Source organism: Molossus molossus, unplaced genomic scaffold (assembly GCF_014108415.1).
Source record: "Molossus molossus isolate mMolMol1 unplaced genomic scaffold, mMolMol1.p scaffold_m16_p_20, whole genome shotgun sequence".
Taxonomy (NCBI): Eukaryota; Metazoa; Chordata; class Mammalia; order Chiroptera; family Molossidae; genus Molossus; species Molossus molossus.
The window spans coordinates 38,899,807-38,918,768 of NW_023425356.1; the positions used below are offsets into that span (position 1 = coordinate 38,899,807).

Here is an 18,962-nt window from a genome sequence, read left to right on the forward strand (position 1 = left end):
GTTGATATCCAGCCGGAGACTGTCTGCAGGTCACTCAGTACTTACTGAGGTGCAGGACGCATAGTTCATGCTCCAGTAAAACTTCGTCGAATGAATGAAAATCCTCATTAAACTCTTACCTAATGTTGATGGATGCTCATTGCTTAAGGGTAGTTGGTCAATGTCCTGACGACAGAATGGGTGAGGATACTTGAAGTCGAGATGGTGTGCTAAGTCTTCTCCATAGAAATGGCCGACACCTCAGGATTTCGAAGGCCGTGCATTGTTCTGCTAATCCTCAGTCTTCTCTTTTTATGTTGAAAGTTGTAGATACTGATTATAAATATGTTGAATTATAAAAGCTGTAAGTCGAACCATCATTGCCTTTACTTCTCTGTGTACCAAAATTCCCAAGCCTTCGACATTGGCCCTTTGGTTTTAGCACTGCATTAACGTGCATAGATCAGACGATTTCTGAAGAAACTTGGTGTAGTGTAAAGAAACATTTTTGTGTTTCTGACAGCTTTTCTGTCAGACTGTCTAGTTTGAATTCTGACTCCTTATTTCCCCACTTGCTACTTACGGAGCCTTGAACAAGTTACTTACCCACGGCCTCTTTGAGCTTCAGTTCCCACCCCTGTAAAATGGGTTATGCCAGAGTAGCACTGCAGATGTAAGCGAGGTAAGTATGCAGCACCTGGCACAGCGCCTGGCCCGGAGTAGGTGCTCCTTGGGTGCTGGTTTCCCAGAGGCCTCCGCTGGCCTGCAGTGTGCCCGGGCCATGTCTCCGGGGTGGAAGAGTGTGGTCTGGGCCCACGAGGTATGCACGCCTTGCACACAGCCTTCCCAGTGGCTTGGGAGGACAAGTCACGGCTCGTCTCTGACCTCAGTTCCACCCTCTGAAAAGGAAAGAGACTGACTGAGTCCCCTTCCAGCCCTGAAACTGGACACAAATGAAAGCACCCACGGAACTGTCTCCCAGGAGGCTGTTTCTCGAGGGCAGAGTTGGGCGTGTTCATCTGTGTGCACAGCACCCAGTACATGCGTGCGCTGTGAATGTCGGTGAAAAGATTGGGTTTATGGAGCAACAGAACATCGGGGAAGTCCGTTCCTCATGTTCCTCCTGCCAGCTCTGAGCTAGACTCCCAGAATGGTGGGAGTTGCCCTTGGCATTTTTCAATGTAGCATCTCGTTTCAAGCATGAGAAGGTGGCCTGTGGTTCACTTGGCCGGCCCTGAAAGGTAGGTCTCAGCCCCTTAGGGTCAGGCCCCTCTGCCTCCCAGGGGCAGTTAGAGCGGCTATATAAGGGCTTCCCATTCACCACCCCCCTGTGGGCGATGGGCACCGGGTAAGTGACTTCTTTTCGAACAGGAGAAAGTCGAGGACGTGGGACTCAGAGATGGGCTCAGGATCACACTAGAGATCTGTGGCACAATGGGATTAGACTCCGGAAACCAACTCCCACTCAGATGAGTAGACGTTAGCCTTTGGACCTCAGTGTCTGTTGTTTGGCTGCGTGTGTGGGAGGGTAGGCAGGCCAGACGAAGGATGCTTCCCCCTGAGAGATTCGGGTTTTACTTGTTTACACATGAGGCTGATAGGTACATTTTGTTTGGACAAAGGATGCTTCAGCCAAAAGAAGGGTTTAAAAATCACAGCACCAGAACATTTTCCTGGTTACTTTGTTAAAGGTCAGAAATTGAAGAAATTATTCCTAGCCAGACACAAGGTTTAGCTTATTTTTTTCTTCTTCTTCTTCTTTCTTTCCTCCCCTCACTGCAGGTTAACTGTAACGGCTTCACAATCGAAGATGAAGAACTTTCTCATTTGGGATCAGCAATATTTCCTGAGTAGGCTGAGTTTGACTTTTTTCATTTATTTTCTTTTTACTTACTTAACACTAATTTGATTTAAAAATAAAGCTACCTAAGTGCATGTGGCAGACAAGACACTCCAAGTGGATTAAGACACCGTTTTAATCCTGCCAGATTTCAAAATATTTCCCCCACGTTTAAGGATCCAAAGGTGGTTGTTAGGAGAACAGTGACTTGTTCAGTCCTGCCAGTTCGAGAGCTGGTACTAAAGAATGTTTCATAGTGTGCCGAGAAGTGAGCGCTTCTGCGTGTCTGCGGTTGTGGAAGGCTCTGGCTTTCTTGCACGCGAAGGGGAACATGAATTGCCAATCAATAGCTGACCAGGGGCTTCTGTGGAGAAGATATGAGCTGCTTCTCCATGCGTCCTGTTTGAAAAACACCAGAGCAGAAAGTGCAGTTTGGAGGGAGAGCGTACCAAAGCGGGGAACCAGGGGCACTTCAAAGGACCACAGGAGTTTCCCTACTTCGGGAATACTTACTCCAGGAAAGGCGGGCCAGATGACAAATGCGATCTTTACAGACCGACTTTAATGGGCCGCTGGGAAAGGCTTTGCCTTTGTCTTCTTGACGAAAAGAGGATTTTCCAAATGCCTCCGCCCTCCGACATGCAGCCCTGGCGTCACAGCTGGCCAGGGAGCCGTCCTTCTTCCCCGTCTGAAGTGGTCCACCTTGCAGACTATTCTGTCCAAAGTGGTGTTGCCGAATGTTTACTACAGGGGCCCTTGGCCTTAGGTTGAAGCAGTTGTAGGAGTGACATGTGTCGGTCCTGGTGTGTCTGGTGTCGCCCAGCTCCGGGCATCACTGAGTCTGAAGGGTAAAGAACCTGTACAGGTCCCCGTCCAGAGCCGCTGTGACAGGCGTTCCTGAACCACAGAGACAAACTGTGTTCGCCATTATAATGCTGTCCCTGTGGCCAGAACGGTGTCATCGGCCGCTTGAATCCGATAGTGAGGAGACAAGTGTTTGGGAGAGAAGCTCTGCGGACTTTTGCCCTTGAGAAAGGGCAGGCGAGAAGGAGAAAGGCATGAGACCCCCTCAGTGGCCGGGGCTGGTGTTGACGCCATCAGACCAGACGTGACCGCACTCGCTCAGCCTCAGCGGTGAGACAGCGGCAGGGCCCCAGCGGTGCTGTCAGAGGCTTCGCCCTCTTCCGTCATCACCAAGAAACTGATGACACCAAGGCCAGGGTTGTTCCAGGTTCTCTGCCTCAGCGCATTCTCCCCACCTTCGTCACAAAGGCGCCGAAGACCTCTGCCAGGTGGCTCCAGAAGGTTCTGGAGCTCTGCTTTTCCATTACTGACTTGCGGTGCAGCTGTCGATCAGAGTCCCTAGGGCCCAGTTCCCTGTGTGCCACTTGCCAGGAAGCCCTGTGGGCCATGATGGGTGGTGGAGGTGACCCGCCCCCCAGGACAAGCCGGGCCAATCGCTGCGTGCTGTGCGGGCTCAAGGCAGACCTCTGAGCCACAGGCGGTGGGGGGCTGCCCCCCGGTACCCGCAGGCCCAGGGCAGCTCCTCCTCAGGCTTCCAAACCCCTTTGCTGCCTTCGTATTCGTGGGGCAAACAGGAGAGGGGTTTTGGTGGCTGTGGGTTCAGGAAGTGGCAGTGGCCACCGGAGCAGTGATACCTACGGGTGGGAGTGCCCACACGGGCCCCCGTTTCCAGGCCGTTTTAATTGGGGGGAAAAATCCCTTCGGACTGAAATCAGTTTGGCATTGTGATTTCAAAGGCAGCACTTTCAAAGATCAAGCACTTTCCCCCTGTAGTTTAGAAATTTCTGTTCTCAGAACTTTGACCTTGATATAATCAGAAAGCTCAAAGCCCCTTGCACAGGCGGGTCTCTCTGTCCTCGCCACCCCTGAAAAGCAGGCGAGGAGCAGCAGGGGCAGCCGTGCCCCAATTTTCCGGATGAGGAAATTGAGGTGCAGAGACTCAAATGGGCTTCCCCAGGTCTCTCGGGGATCAGAAGCCCTCACTCGGGAAGCTGGCACGTTCCCGGTGGCCATCTGAAGAAAACATGTTGGAAATAATCCACTAATAGAAAAAGCAGCTTGGAAATGACCACCCGTCTGTCTTAGCCAGTGTACAGGGGGCGGCAGCAGTTTGCTGGAGGTGTTGGGGTGTGAGTCCCGCATCCAACAGGAAGGAATTCTTGTGGAATTCATCGTGGCCATTTTTAGCCCCATGTGTTTTTTGGGTTTTGGCTTAGATACCAGTATTTCGAACGGCACACCTCACTTTCCAGCATTGGGAAGTTTAAGGTGACAGGTGCGTGCAGAAACCCTCTTAGGATATGACGACCAGCCATTAGATCTCGTCTGTGTCCCGCAAAGACCACGTGGCTGTGACTTAGCAAGTGAGGGGCTGAGGGTTTCCCAGACTGTCTGCTTCCTGAGCAAATCGGGTTTTCTCTTCCGGTTGACAGCGTTGCACTGATGAACCATAGTTGCTGCCCCAACGTCATTGTGACCTACAAGGGGACCCTGGCCGAAGTCAGAGCCGTCCAGGAAATCGGCCCAGGAGAGGAGGTGAGTGCCCGGCCGTGGGTTGCTGGGCAGGGAGCACCAGGTCCGTCCTCTGGCCCTCCAGGGTTCACGTGCAGCCCGCTGACCTGTGGCTGGGAGTCCCATGTGCTCGGCCTGCCTTTGGTGCTCGCCATTTCCACCCGAGAAACAAAGAGGGCGAAATGAATTTGCCTGAAATCTTCCCCAGAGACGCATAGAGATTTAGAGAAACAGACATAGTCAGCAGAAGGAAAGTGTGGATTGCCTTCGGGGTCTGTATTCCTACTGCCAAAGAGTGGAGTTTGAGCTTTTTTTGTATTAGTGAATTTTGGCCTGTTTTTCTCCACCCCCAACCCCCACAAGGCCAAAAGCATTGTTATCTAAAACAAAAAAGGCAGCCCTGGCCGGGTAGCTCAGTGGGTTGGAGCATCATCCCATAAACCAAAAAAGGCTGTGGTGGGTTCAGTCCCTGATCAGGGCACATACGGGAAGCAACTGATCTCTCTCTCTCTCTCTCTCTCTCTTTCTGCCTTCCCCTCTCTCTAAAGTCAGTAAACATCCTCGGGTGAGGATAAGTAAGTAAAAAGAGTTACAGCTGCAAAAGACACATCAGCCCTTTGAGTCCTCTCCAGTGCGAATCTGAACTTGGGAGCGTTTGCTCTTTGGGGATGTAGTTCGGGTGGCCAGCTGCACATGTCGGCCAAGTCCGGCAGCCGATGGCCAGGAGGCCGGAGCTCCCTCCTGAGCGCAGGGACGTGGAGGGAGCCAGGTCTGCACTGCGGGTGGTGCCCGCCGCCCTGCCCGCTGGCTCTGGGTGTGGGCCCTCTTAGGTAAACAATAAAAAATAAAATTTTTAAAATGAGTTTTTAGAGATTGTAATTACACAGTTTGGATTCGATTTCAGTTTAATAATATCTCATACCATTTTAAGGCGCATGTCTAAGGTTTAGATGTGAAGTGTCATGGTCAGCGTGCTAAGTGGTGAAGGCCTTGGCTTCTCGGACGTTGTCAGCTCACCAACAGCTGAACCGATTCTCTGCCCTTTGCTAAGCCCATCAGCAGAGGGTCTGGTGCGTGGGGTCCCAGTGTCTTGATTTCTGAATGTCTGTGGAGACCACCCTGGCGTCGTCTTAGTTCAAACAGACGGTGGCAGTTGGTGGGAATGGAAGTCACCACGGGACCTGAGCACTGTGTCCCTACGGGCTCTGTCTGGGTCAGGAGCAGTGACACCGAGCGGCCTTTGTCGCCATCTTCTGGGTGCTTCTGTTCATTGCACTTTGTGACCATCAGTCATTTTCAAAGGAATGCGGCTGGAGGCTCCCGCCTCTGAGGCCGGGCAGGGCTTGCTCCTGCTGGTTTGCCCTCCTGTCCCTCACAGATCTGAAATGCAGCAACCTCATCTGGGGGGGCACTGCTTTGGGGGTGACTTGCCCTTCACAGAGAAAGCAGCCCATTCCCCAGGGCATCAATGAGCCACGAGGTCCCCGTTACTGCCCTGTGGGGTGGACAGGGCTGGGTGGCCCCTGCCAGTGCCTGCGGTTCCTGGCACACTGACGGCCCTGTGACATCCATCTGTGCAGTCAGACATTTGCCTGATGGTGCGGGATGAGCAGCAAGTCCCGTCCCAGTGAGTCAATAATGGGCAGTTAAATACCCGTCTCCTCCATATGCTCCAAGTCTCAGTTACAGACCCCGTTAGAAAAGGCGAGGACGGCAGACCCTGATGAGCCCCAAGGTAAGGCTCGTGCAAACCCTCTGGCCCAGCTGGGTAATGCCAGCGTGTCCTGGGAGCTGTGCCCTCCCTCTGCAGACGTGTCCCAGCGGCCGGAGGGAGAGGGGAACCAATCAGTGATGCATCTGAGCCGCCCGCCCGGCTTGGCGTGTGAAGCAAGAGGCCAGGCAGAGGCGGCCCAGGCCCAGGCCCACGGGAGTGGAGCCTTTGCTCAGCGGGGCTTTGCCTCTGTCCATGCGAGAGCCCCTCCTGCTGGGACAGATGCCTCCTGGCTCTCTGGGGAGAGAAGGTTGGGGTGCGTCCAGTGCTCCCGTTTCCTGTGTCGGGGGCTTCGTGACTCTGGAAGGTGGGCAGAGAAGCCCTTCTCTCCCCCACAGGAAGGCAGACACTAGGGGGCGCTCCTCTGTGTGTGCATCCTGACTGCGGCCGTCCTCTGCGTCTGTCCCTGCAAGCGCACCACCGGCGGCTGAGCCCCAGCAGGGTAAGGAGCGAGGTGACCCCTGGCGAACTGCAGCACCCACTGTTTGGACCCCTTAGGTGTTCACCAGCTACATCGACCTCCTGTATCCCACCGAAGATAGGAACGACCGGCTGAGAGATTCCTATTTCTTCACCTGCCAGTGCCCGGAGTGCACCACCAGGGACAAGGTGAGCTCCCGGGTGGCGCCCGTCTCTGCCCAGCCGGCCTCGGGTCCGACTCTGGGGTCTCCGCCCGCGGTGATTCTGACCCTTGAACCCGCCTCTCTGAGACAGGGGAATCCAGTTAGTAGTGCATCTGCGCTGCCCAGCGTGACACTGTACTCGTGAGAGAAGCCTTTGCCGGTGCTTTTTCTTGAAACAACTATTCCAAAGAGAGAGAAGGAGCACAGGCTCCCCACCCGGGGCGGGCTGTTCGGGGCGCTCTCCGGCATTGCCCAAACTGTTGTCAGTGCGGCCCCTCCTTATTCCAGTCTCTTGATGCACAGATGTCTGAACACACGAGCACACGTGTTCTGGGTGTCCTGCCTGGGTGAGGATTGTCTAGAAGTATTGTGGGGTTTTTTGTTTGTTTGTTTTTTGTAAAAAGGTAATGGTGTATTGAATTCCTGTTAGCTCCATCGCCGGATTCCCTGTCATGCTTTTGTGACTAGAACGGGCCGGCCTGCGCCTCTGCCTAGGAGAATGTACTGCTTGGGAGGGTTCCCCGCGGCTTTGGTTTCCGCGGGAGGTAACACCTTGCATTTGGGGCATTTCCCTCAGGATCAGGCCAAGGTGAAAATCCGGAAGCTTGACGATCCCCCCAAGGCAGAGGCTGTCCGTGACATGGTCAGGTACGCACGCAACGTCATCGAGGAGTTCCGGAGGGCCAAGCACTACAAATATATCCTTCGCAGCCGTGGGGACCCTAACCTGCAGGCGCCGGACAGTCGGGAAGAGGGGGAGGGTGGGGTTAAGGTGCTGCACAGTGAAGAGCACTGTCTCCTGGTAAATGGGCCAAGACTCACTGACGACCCCTGACTCGGAGTCAGCCACACCAATGTCTGACGTCGACCTGGTCTTGTTTCTCTTTGTTCGGCTAGTTTGGTCCGGAGCTCAGTGCGATAGAAGAGTTTATTGTCTAAACCTGTGGCGAGCAGTCCTCGGAGCCGCTCCTTTCGGGGTATTTTACTTTGGGCAGAGTGCTGAGGGCTTTGCCTCTACTGTCTCCCCTGATCTTCGTAAGGACAGTCACCAGGCCACGTCCTGCGTTAGGTGCAAACAGTCTTAGATACCAGGTGATTTGCCCAAGGACACAGCTCCCCAGGCAGATCCAGGATTCTGCCCCAGGTCCGCTGGCCACCATGGTCCATCTTCTTTTTCTTTTCTAATCCTCACCCAAGGGTACTTGTCCATTTATCTTCAGACAGAATGGGGGAGAGAGACATCGATATGAGAGAGACACACCAACTGGTTGCCCCCCGCATGACCCCAACCAGGGCCAGGGACCAAACCACAACCGAGGTACATGCCCCTGACCAGAATTGAACCCACGACTCTTCGGTCCGTGGACGGACCCTCCAACCACTGAGCCAGACGGGCCAGGGCACAATCCATATTCTTAACCACTGTATCAAAGCATGTCCTTGGGTGCTGAAAGGCATTAGATTTACACCCAGGGAGAACTTAGTATAAAACCAGTGGAAGGAAATTGGGGAAAGACACATTTGCTTCCCAGCATCAGAAAGAGCTTCCCCAGGGTGGGGACTTCTTCCCTAAAAATGCTTCAGGTGAGGGTTTAACTGTAACTAGAAGACTTGAGATTTGAGTCTAATCAGCTTTGCTGACAGCTGAACTAAGAGCCTGTGGTCTGTGGCTAAAACTCTTTAATTGTATTTTACCAGTTGAGGTCTTCAGATTTTCCTATTAGTTTCTTCAAGAAAAATGTAGTTCCTTTCCCTTTTTAAGAAAATGGTATATCTTTATTGATTTTTAGAGAGGGGGCGGGAGAGGGAGAGAAACGTCAGTCGGCTGCCTCCCGCACACTCCCCCCTGGGTGTGGAACCGGCAACCTTTCAGGGCCCGGGAAGCGCCCAGCCCACGGCGCCACGCTGGTCAGGGCCCTTCACTCTGGTTGGCTTTCGGTAATTTACTTCTTCAGGGTGGTGTATGGGTGGAGTGGTCAAAATAACTTCTTGAGCCCAGCCTGCCTTGGGAAGTCTCCCAGCCAGCCAGGTGGGCCAGCGGACATTCCTTGACCCCAGAGCACCCCCTAGCGAGCTGCTGGAGATCTGCGAGCTCAGCCAGGAGAAGATGAGCTCCATGTTTGAGGACAGCAATGTGTACATGTTGCACATGATGTACCAGGCCATGGGCGTCTGCTTGTACATGCAGGACTGGGAAGGAGCCCTGCGATACGGACAGAAGATCATTAAGCCCTACAGGTGATGGCAGTGGCCGTTCTGGTCATCTTAGCACGCGGTGGAGTCGTGTCTTAGGATGTGTACCTGGGCTGCTTTGCCTTCGCACTGTCCCGTGTTGGAACATGTCCAGACCAGCTTTCTCGTCTCTGCACCCACACCTGGAGGAGGAGGCCCTGCCTGTTCCCTCTACCCTCTTCAGGAGACGCTAGGAGGGCAGGTTGAGGTTAGGCAGGGGTTGCTGGGCAAGATCCATCCCAGTACCTATCCAGGTGCTGGGTCCACGGAAGTTCATTCAGACCAGTAATCAAAAGCCCCCCATTTGTTTCTTTTCCATCATTGTTCACTCTCCCCTTGTGACTTTCTGAACTGCAACCCAGTTTGCAAATGAGGGGACTCTAGGACCACTGGGTGGGCTAGTTATTTAGTCCCCCACCTAGGTTTGAATAAAACAAGCTGGGTTTTAACGTATAGTAATAAGGACTATCAGCCACAGGGAAATGTCCTCTTGAGAGGTTGTTAACCCTTCACTTGGGTTTCAGATGGAGGTCGTGGCATTGTCCTCTGGCTCTGACTGGCCACTTCAGGCCTGGGGTGGCCTAGATCAGATCCCTGGGTGCTTATTAAACACGTTCATTCACAGGATCGCCTCAAGACCAAGTGGGTCAGAATCTGGACATTGGACCTGGGATGCTCCAGAAGCACCCAGGTGTTGCTCAGGAGTTTGAGAAGCCGTCAGTGCACGTCCTAAGCTTAGGGACTGTTAAATTTGTCTGGTCTGAATTTCCACCGCCAAGCTGGCCCTCTACCTCCCCCGCACTGCCTTGGTTAGCCAGCAGGGGGAGCCCAAGAGGAAGCAGCGCCTAAAACCTGCTCTTGGAGAATTTGCTCCACTGAGGATAATCTCAAAGCCTACCCTTCCTGGGTGGCGGTGAAGTCCTGTGGTCTCATGCACGCTTTCCTCTGTGACATCTAGAGGGGGGAAGATGAGAATGAATGAGATCATCTCGGCCTTGTGGTCCCCCTCCCAGCAGGGACTTCTTGAGCTTAATGAGCCCCCGGTCTGGCCTTCTGCGGGCACTGGGTGGGGGCACTGTCCCCAGGGCCTGGCCGCCACCCAGGAACATAGCCAGGATGTGTCTCTTTTGAACGGATTTTGAGGGAGTTACAAACCAGCCTGTAAATAAACACCTACACACACCCAGCACACATACTCTTGCCCATGAGCTACCTCCTGGCCTGTGTCCCCAGGGCGAGGGCTCTTTCCTAGGCAGGCCCCTTCCGCCAGCATCAGTTACAGCCAGACAGCAAATACCCACAGCATATGTATACAGCTCCTTACTGGACCGTAGAGGAAGAACATCTAGAAGAAGTAGGCGTTCTCCTAACTTCAGAGCTAATAGTTTTGCTAAACCAACTGGTCTCTTAAAGTGTGATAGAAAGCTGGGGTCGTGAGACATATTAGTGTGTATATTTTTAGGTTTACTGTCTTTTTAATATCAGGGGTTAGGCCTAATGTCCTCATAACAGGGAATTTCCCTGAAAAGGTGATTTCCCAGTGCCCTGCTTTGGGGCACCTGACACAGACATCTGGGACGAGGGTGGGTGTTTTGTTTACAAATGTTTTTGTACAGAATCTCTCCTGCAGCTTCTATGTAGCTTTTCAGAAGCAACAGACTGCGTAAAATGGGCTCCACAGGGTTAACCCCCCCATACCTGCCAGGGTGTGGGGAGCGTGACTGCCGGGGGGAGGGGTTCCTGTGCCCGCCAGCGGGTCCCGGTAGCCTCTGACAGCCTGCCGCCTCTCCTCTTCCAGTAAGCACTACCCGCTGTACTCCCTCAACGTGGCCTCCATGTGGCTGAAGCTGGGGAGACTGTACATGGGCCTGGAAAACAGAGCCGCCGGAGAGAAGGCCCTGAGGAAGGTAAGTCTGGGTGCCGGGCGGCCTCCAGAGCATCTCTTCCTCCTCCCTCATGAGGCTGAGTAGCAATGGTGGGGAACGACCAGCTCTTGGCCCCCCTCTGGCCATCGAAGTGGGGGGGGGGTGTCCAGCACATGGGGGTGGAGCAACTGAGCCTTTGCCAGGCCGGCGTCCAGGCCCTCCTGTATGGAGAGTGTGCCTGGGAGAGGGGCCAGCCTGGCTGCAGGCTCAGCCTGTGCCAGGGAGACCACGCTGCCCCGTGGGAGGTGCGCAGGTGGACGGAGGCCCCCGGTGGTCCGCAGACCGTGCTGAGGGTTTCCCTTTGCACGTTGGGCCTACAGACTCGGGTTGCCCTCGGTGATGAAATCGAGGCAGGAGACAGGGAGAGTTTCTAAAATGTACTGAATAATCATCACTGTTCACTGAGTACCATTTACATGCCAGGCCCCTGGTGGGTGGTTTTTCTTTGCATTCACACAAAAATATGAGAGAGATTTTCCTGGTGAAGAAATTGAGATGCAAACAGGTTCAAGTAATTAGCCTTGGGGATGCCGGGGCGGGGGAGGGGGCTTGATTCACCCTGGGATCTTTGAGTTGAAGGCTTCAGCTGCTCCCACTCATGCTGTGACTAACACGTAGGGGAAACCGGGACCCGGGCATCATCTGCCCCCCCCCCCCCCCCCCCCCCACCCCCAGTGTGTGACAGCTGCCCTGTGCTGTCCGTGGGCGAGGGGCCGGGCCTTACTGCAGTGCAATTGCACCAATAGAGTCTCTTGTCCTTTAGGTAGAAGTTAACAGCTGATACAATGTAATCTCTGGGACCTTTTACTCCTATTCAAGAATGTTTGTGAAAGTTGGGGCCACCGCCTAGCCTGGAAGCCTCATCCTTCAGAGTCCCTAGATCTTCCAGGGAGACTATGCGGGAAGATGGCAGTCAGGTCCCGCATCCCACACGGAAGGGTCAGGGCCCCACCATGCTAGGAGTGGGAGTTAAGCATAACATTTTCCATTTTTAAACCATGAATTTGTCTTCTGAGATAACATATTTACCACCTGAGTTACTTGGGGGGAAATTGCAAAGGGCTGGTAGATAATGAAGTACAAGGTCAGAGAAAGGTCGAGTAGCTCTGAGCAAGGAACAGGAGTCGCGAAATGAATGCAGAGGGTGAGGGGAGGCATCTCCCAGGTGAGTCCTCGAAACCACACAGGTGGCTCCTGCAGACTCGCACTGCTCCTTGGCCAGCCTCTTGTGTTGGTTCGAGATCCAGCAAGAGAATGGTACACTGGAAAGTAATATTGCCATCGTCACCGACCATCAGAAGTTCTGTTGGGGAGAATGGGAGTAATTTGAGATTTTCTATCTGGGAATAATATGGTTGAATACAAAGGAGCAAAATAAATTCTTACGGATGACATTTGGTAGATACTTTCTATACGCCAGGCACAATTCTCCACACGTGATGTGTATTAACAGCTCTGAGAGGTAGGTTTCGTTCCTACTTTACAGGTGAGGAAAGCGAGGCACAGAGTGGTTAAGACAGTTGCCCAAGGTCACACAGCCAGGGAGCCACTGGAAACCCTCACTTCATACCCCCTCACGCTAAAGAAACCTTATTAAACACCTTCTCTCGAGTTTCCTCAAATGAAACCACTGATTTTTAAGTTTGTTTTCTAAGAATATGTCTTGAGAAGAAAGCGTGCACTTTTTGAAAGAGAAAAATGTTCTTACAGATTCATGATGTGTCGTTAAAACCCAAGCAGGTTTGATGTCAAGGTCACTGTGGGCGTTTCCGTTCTAGCCTTACCTGTTGACTTGGTTGAGTACGTAACCGAATAATTCCATCCCTAAAGCATGTTTTACTGAAATCCCTGCAATACTGGGGCAAAAAAATGTCATGCAGTCGGTTTCTCTATATCATCTCTTCAGTTGTTGCAGAACACGTTAGCGTAGAATCTGGGTGACCTTGGGTTACTCGACAAGCTTGTCGCTTCATTTTGTTTTGTGTTGAAGCCAGGCTGGAGGACGGCACAGGCCCGGAAAGGCGGTTTGCATCCTGTGCCTTCAAGCAGAGGGTCCCAGCGAGGTCGGGCCAGCCCGGGTGCGGTGCGCGGGGTCGGTACAGGCTCCCAGCCCCTTATTTCTCTCCCTCTCCTAGGCCATTGCGATCATGGAAGTGGCGCACGGCAAAGATCACCCGTACGTTTCTGAGATCAAACAGGAAATCGAAAGCCACTGAAACGATGGCAGCGGGCAGTTTTCATGTAAATGCTCGTGCAGAAGAAACCCTCGGGGGCTTGGCTATTTCAGGTCACGTGCACACCGCGGCATTTCTGCAAAATCACTGCAAGGAAAACACCGTTCGCACTTAAACCGGACACGTGGCTCACTTGGAATTGGTCTTAATCTTTACCCTTACGACCACATTCATTTCTGATGCTTTTTCCCCCCTAAGAGATAATGGCATGGTTTCATATATTGTTGTACTTTGGACAGGCTGAGTTTTAAAAAAATAGATTCTTTTCCCCTTCATGGCTATTCTGATAATGCCCTGAACGATGAAAGGGAATAAAAAGGTAATAGTGTTTGAAGTTTGTGTTTCCTCTGGTCTGCGGGATTTCAAAGAGGTGGTGGGGGCCCCACGGTGGCGGGGAGGTCACACCTGTTCCGCGTCAGGAGCCCAGGCCTCCCCCAGGACGGGGTCAGGTGAAGTTGCTGTGGGGATTCAGTGCCAATGGAGGACGAAAGGGGGAAGAGACACCTGTGGAAAAGGTGAAGCGACTGAGAAGTACCACTTGGCGGTTACAAAGTAGCCACTGGGATGTGTCCTCTCTTCACTGCTGTTATGTTTCCTTCCTCGTGTCCACACACCCACACACAGGGCGCACACACAGTTCACAGCGCACAGAGCCAGCAGGAGGATGCGCCCTCTGTGCAGTCAGGTGCAGTGAGACACTGAGTGAGCACCTACTGTGCGCAAAGCAGTCTGCATAGCTCTCCGAGCACAGCGTGGGGAGTGTAGCCAGTGATATCGCGATAACTGTATGGCCAGCTAGATGTCTAACCAGCATACTGTACACCTGAAACCAACACAACAGTGAATGTCAACTGTAACTGTAAAAAGCTTTTTAGAAATTAAAGAAAATAAATTAAAAAGTGGTTACAGCGTGGCCAGTGTGGCTCAGTGGATTTAGCGCCGTCCCATGGACTGAGAGGTCCGGGTTCGATTCCCGGTCAGGGCACATGACCAGGTTGTGGGCTCCATCCTTAGTAGGGGGCGAGCAGGAGGTGGCCAATCGATGTTCCTCTCTCATTGACGTTTCTAACTCTCTCTTCCTCTCTTTCTAAAAAATCAATAAAAGTGGTTAAAAATAAAAAGGCACCTGTTGGGGGAGAACAGTTATGTGACCTGGGTGCCCCTCCCTGGCAGGAGCTGGTATCTATGGGATTCTTCTGTCTAGTGACCCTCCACCCCAGGCTCCAGGCGTGCCTCCCTTTCTTGGTGCTTTCTTCATCTGTCTGAAAGCAGACTTTTCAGCTCTCATTCTGTTGATGGGTCTGTGCAGTCCTCCTTGTCTGGAAGCACTCCAGGGTAAACTTGAGAAGCAAAAAAATTTCCTTACCAACTCTGTGTTGTTGAGCAAACACTGGTGCTCCCCGCGGGCCAGCAGGCATCCAGCTTCCCCACAGCCTGGAAGGTAGCAACCTGGGGACTGTTTGTTAGCAACTGCTGCAGAGACGCACAGGCCTGGGACCACGCGTGCTCCGGGGCGCGGGGAAGTTCCCGGAATCCAAACAGAGGAACGTCTCATTAGTAATAATTAAAGCCTGGTGCAGGTGACACCAGCTTCTCCGTATTTATGGTATGTAGGCAGCTTGAACAGCCCTTCATCTGCTATGTTATCTTTCCTTCCTGGTCTTCACACACCCACTCGCCTCTCTCGCACAGGTCACTGCACACAGCGGGCCCAGCAGGTGCAGTAAGACATTTAGTGAGCACCTACTATGTGCAGAACAGTCTATAGCTCTCGAGTGCAGAGAGAGGACGAAGGCATGGTCTTGGCTCTGGGAAGCTTAGTGTTCGTTCTAAGAGAGCCAATGGACTCTGTAACTCTAAAATAAGCTCGGCCCACCACCTCTGTGTCTTATAAAAGCTACACCAGTCATAATTTTACAGTAAATTAAAAGCAATTACAAACGTATCCGAAAAAGAGTGAGCTGTTCCTCCTTCCTCGCCAGTCCCCGTCTCCAGAGGAAAGCACTGTAAATAGTTTGCACATGTGATCCCAGTTTTTCCATCCATATAAATAGACAGAGAGAAACAAAGGCAGGATGGTACCGACATACTTTGCAATCGCAGACTTCACAAGAAGGCTCACTTTCCATGTCAGCGTTTACAGATTCGCGTCATTTTCTTTGGAGGAAGAAGTGTTGACTGCGGAACTGTTTTTTGCTGTTACTATAAACAATACCACGTTGAACAATCCCATACAAATAATTTGGCTGACATGTGGTGGCATTTTGGGGGGTAGATTCCTAGAGGTGGGATTTCTGGATCGCATAGTGGAAATATTTTTTATATGAATAAATGTGGGCACATTTTCTTGTTAAAATATATCAGGTGCCAGTAGGATATATTTGTAGTTTCTGTTTTCCTCTACCATCCTAATACAAAATTATGAAAACTTGATCTTGCAATCTACTATGTGAAATGCTTTGTTTTGTATGCATTTATTAATGAGATTGGGCACTTTTCCTTCTACCTAGGAATTGTGTTTCTTCTCTGAGTTATGGATGGCAGCTGCCTATTTTGCTATTCATGTGTATTGATGTGTATTGGGATATTAGCTCTTTGTCCTGTACTGAAACTGTTTCCCCTGGTTGTCTATTAACTTTATTTTTTTTAAAAAAATATGTTTTTATTGATTTGAGAGAGGAAGGAAGAGGGAGGGGGAGAAACATCAATGTGGAAGAGAAACATTGATCAGCTGCCTCCTGTATGCTCTTTGACTGGGGATTGAACCCAAAACCTAGGTATGTGCCCTGACCGGGAATTGAACCGGTGACCTTTCGATACATGGAAACTATGTTCCACCAACTGAGATACAACAGCCAGTACCATTGTCTTTATTTTTCGTGACACTTTTGCACCCAAGCAGATTGTTTTCATCTTAATTTTTTTTTTCCTTTATTGATCCTAGAGAGACAGGAGGGAGAGAGATAGAAACATCGATGAGAGAGAACATGGATTGGCCACCTCCTACATGACACCCCCACTGGGGATCGGGCCCTCAACCTGGGCATGTGTCCTGACCGAGGGAACATGTTGGTGCTCAACCAGAGCCACTCTGCCAGGCAAAAGACATTTTTTAATGAAAGTCTTTGATCTGCCTAGAATTATGTCATTTACTAAAGAGATCCGACTGTACTCTTTAAAAATTTTGGTTTTCACACTTGCTGGCCGCTTACGGCAGCATCGTTTATTGAATAATCGATTTCTCCCTGTTGATTTGAAATGTTCCCATTAACATTCCCATAAGACTTAGGTTTATTTTTGCACTATTTCACGCCATTGATTTGCCAATAAAATACTCTTTTAATTATTGTTGCACTGCAGAACTTTTAGCACCTACCTACTAGAGCTACTTTGCTGTGTTTTCTTGAAGTTTTCTGACCATTCTCCCGTGGTGAACCCTCCAAGGAACTTGCGGGGCACCGGGCCAAGTCCTCTGTTGGTCTTTCCCCACTGTCCCCGCAAGGGCACTGCTGTGCTGGTAGAACTGCACTGGAGTCGGGGACACACAGATCTGACCTCTTCATAGCCTGGGTCTTCTTATCCACGGATGTGGTGAGTTTATCAGTTTGTCTCAAAGGGTTTAAGTTGATGCATGCCCTACACATTCACCTGAACTCCTACATGTGATGTTTCTGCAGCTACTATGAATGAGCTTTTCTTCCATGATGTTTCTGAACTGGTAAGTCTGACTAGATCTCCCCATTTATTTTTATTAAAAAGGAAAAAAAGCCCTGGCCGGTTTGGCTCAGCGGTTAGAGCATCGGCCTGCGGTCCTGAGAGAGCCGGGTTTGGTTCCCGCTAAGGGCACGTACCTCGGTTGCAGTTTGTCCCCGGCCCTGGTCGGTTGTGCGGGTGGCAGCCACTCGATGTGTTCCTTTCACATCGATGTTTCTCTCTCTCTCTGTTCTTCTCTCTCCCTCCCACTCCACCTGAACAAAAGATGGAAAAATGTCCTCGGGTAAGGATAAAAAAAAAAAAGTGCCCTGGCCTGTTTGGCTCAGCTGTCAGAGCGTTGGCCTGTGGACCGAAGGTTGCAGGTTCCACTCCTGGTCAAGGTCATGTACCTGGGTTGCAGGTTCGAGCCCTGGCCCCGGTTGGGGTCGTGCGGGAGGCAACCAATGTGTCTTTCTCACATCGATGTTTTTTTCTCTCTCTTCCTTCCTCCTTCCCTTACACTCTATCCAAAAATCAATGGAAAGATATCCTCAGGTAAGGGTTAACAAAAAAGTTAAAATAGAAAAAAAAAAATGCAAAATCACCAAAACAGACATGTTTGATCCTGGTTTTGTCATTTTACTGCGTATTTACATGTTTCTTTTTATATTTATTTTTGTTCTCTTACATTAAAAAAAAGTTTCTTCTCCAGCTCTGTTTGGAGATAAACAGATCTACTAGGGGTTAGTGTTTTCTCTCTCATTATGTAAAACCCCTTTTTCTGGTTATCAACCAAAGAAACTTCATCCATGTGCTCAGTCCGTGAAAGAAGACAGATTAGTGTATGTACCTATTTGCCCTTCAACTGGATTTCTCTCCATTTCCATTGGGATTGTTAAAAACCTGGTATGTGGCTTTTCTTTCAAGAACTAAACTTGTTTTGTGGTCACAGAACACACAGACACAGGATTACTGGTCTGTTTAATGAGCCATTTCCCATCCCCCTGCACCTGGCTTGCAGTCTTCCCCTGGTCGCGATGTGAGGCGTGCTGGGGACCTCTGCAGGCGAACAACCCGTCTAGGGTGGCACATGGGCTCCTCGCAGAAGGGTGCCATTGCCCTGTTACCTACCAAAGATCGTGTCCATCCTCATCACCAGAGGCTCACTGTGTACGTCTGGCAGGGGGTGGGGCTGGAAAAATTAAGGGATGGGGTAGCCACCTTCAAAGCTAGGGCTGAGCTGTGCTGTTAATAAAGTTGAAGGACAAAAACTAAAACTTGGGTCTTGTCTGGCCGCCTGGCGTCTGTCTTTTCCAGGTTAACAGTTTGGGAAATGACGGGGGGGTGGGGAGTGGGGGGGCTTGGTGCTTAGTAAGGGTCATCATGGCATTTGTGAGAAGGGTCCATTTTCTGTGTGGTCTTCACTCCATCTGCCCAGGGATCGCTCCTTTCGGATTTTGTTTTCTAACAATGACAACGCTGGCAATGTCAAACCAATCATCTGCGATCAACTTACACAGGAATGAAACGTGGGTGGAAATAAATTGCCTCCAAAGGACTAAGAAGCAGGCGTTCCCAGGCACCTGTACCCATGAAAAAATCCTAGGAGGTCGCTGCGAACATACATGGTACAGAGAGAGAGAATTCAATTGTTTTCTCTGGAAAAAAAAAAAAGTTTATTGCATATGTAAATCAATAGATATCTTTTATATATATAAAAAAAGGTTAGAATAAAGATCTCACATTTGAAAAGGCACAGATGAAACATTTCACAGCCATGACAAGGGCAGTAAGAACATAGTACAAACTACGACCAGTATCGAAATAAGACATTATAAAAACAGACAGGAAACAGTGCAAAAAATACTGTCAAAAGTCAGTTTCGTACACCTCATAATCGTGTATAAAACTGCCAAGCATAAGCTTATTTACTGATAAAAAAATAGCACATAGAATAGCATGCATAGTTTCATTTAAGGCTTTTAATATTATTAAATTGAGAGGGAGTCCATAACAAAGTAGACTTGACATGAATATTGATACCTCATTCCCACTTAGGGAATGCCCTATGAACTCACTTCCTCTCCCCCTACCAGCTGGTAGTAGAGAGACTACCTTCCATTTGCAAGG

General features: G+C 50.8%; 1 protein-coding gene across 1 annotated transcript in view; it reads left to right on the forward strand.

Annotated features, from left to right (window-relative positions):
• The window catches only part of SMYD2 (SET and MYND domain containing 2), a 52,361-nt gene extending 38,376 nt beyond the window's left edge, over window positions 1-13,985 (forward strand). Inside the window, exons 6-12 of the mRNA XM_036273497.1 lie at window positions 1,762-1,829; window positions 4,276-4,378; window positions 6,624-6,734; window positions 7,326-7,446; window positions 8,812-8,986; window positions 10,779-10,887; window positions 13,041-13,985. Of these exons, the coding sequence (XP_036129390.1) occupies window positions 1,762-1,829; window positions 4,276-4,378; window positions 6,624-6,734; window positions 7,326-7,446; window positions 8,812-8,986; window positions 10,779-10,887; window positions 13,041-13,121 (768 nt within the window). The 3' untranslated portion in view covers window positions 13,122-13,985. The remainder of the gene's footprint in view (window positions 1-1,761; window positions 1,830-4,275; window positions 4,379-6,623; window positions 6,735-7,325; window positions 7,447-8,811; window positions 8,987-10,778; window positions 10,888-13,040) is intronic.
• The last annotated feature ends 4,977 nt before the right edge of the window (window positions 13,986-18,962 follow it).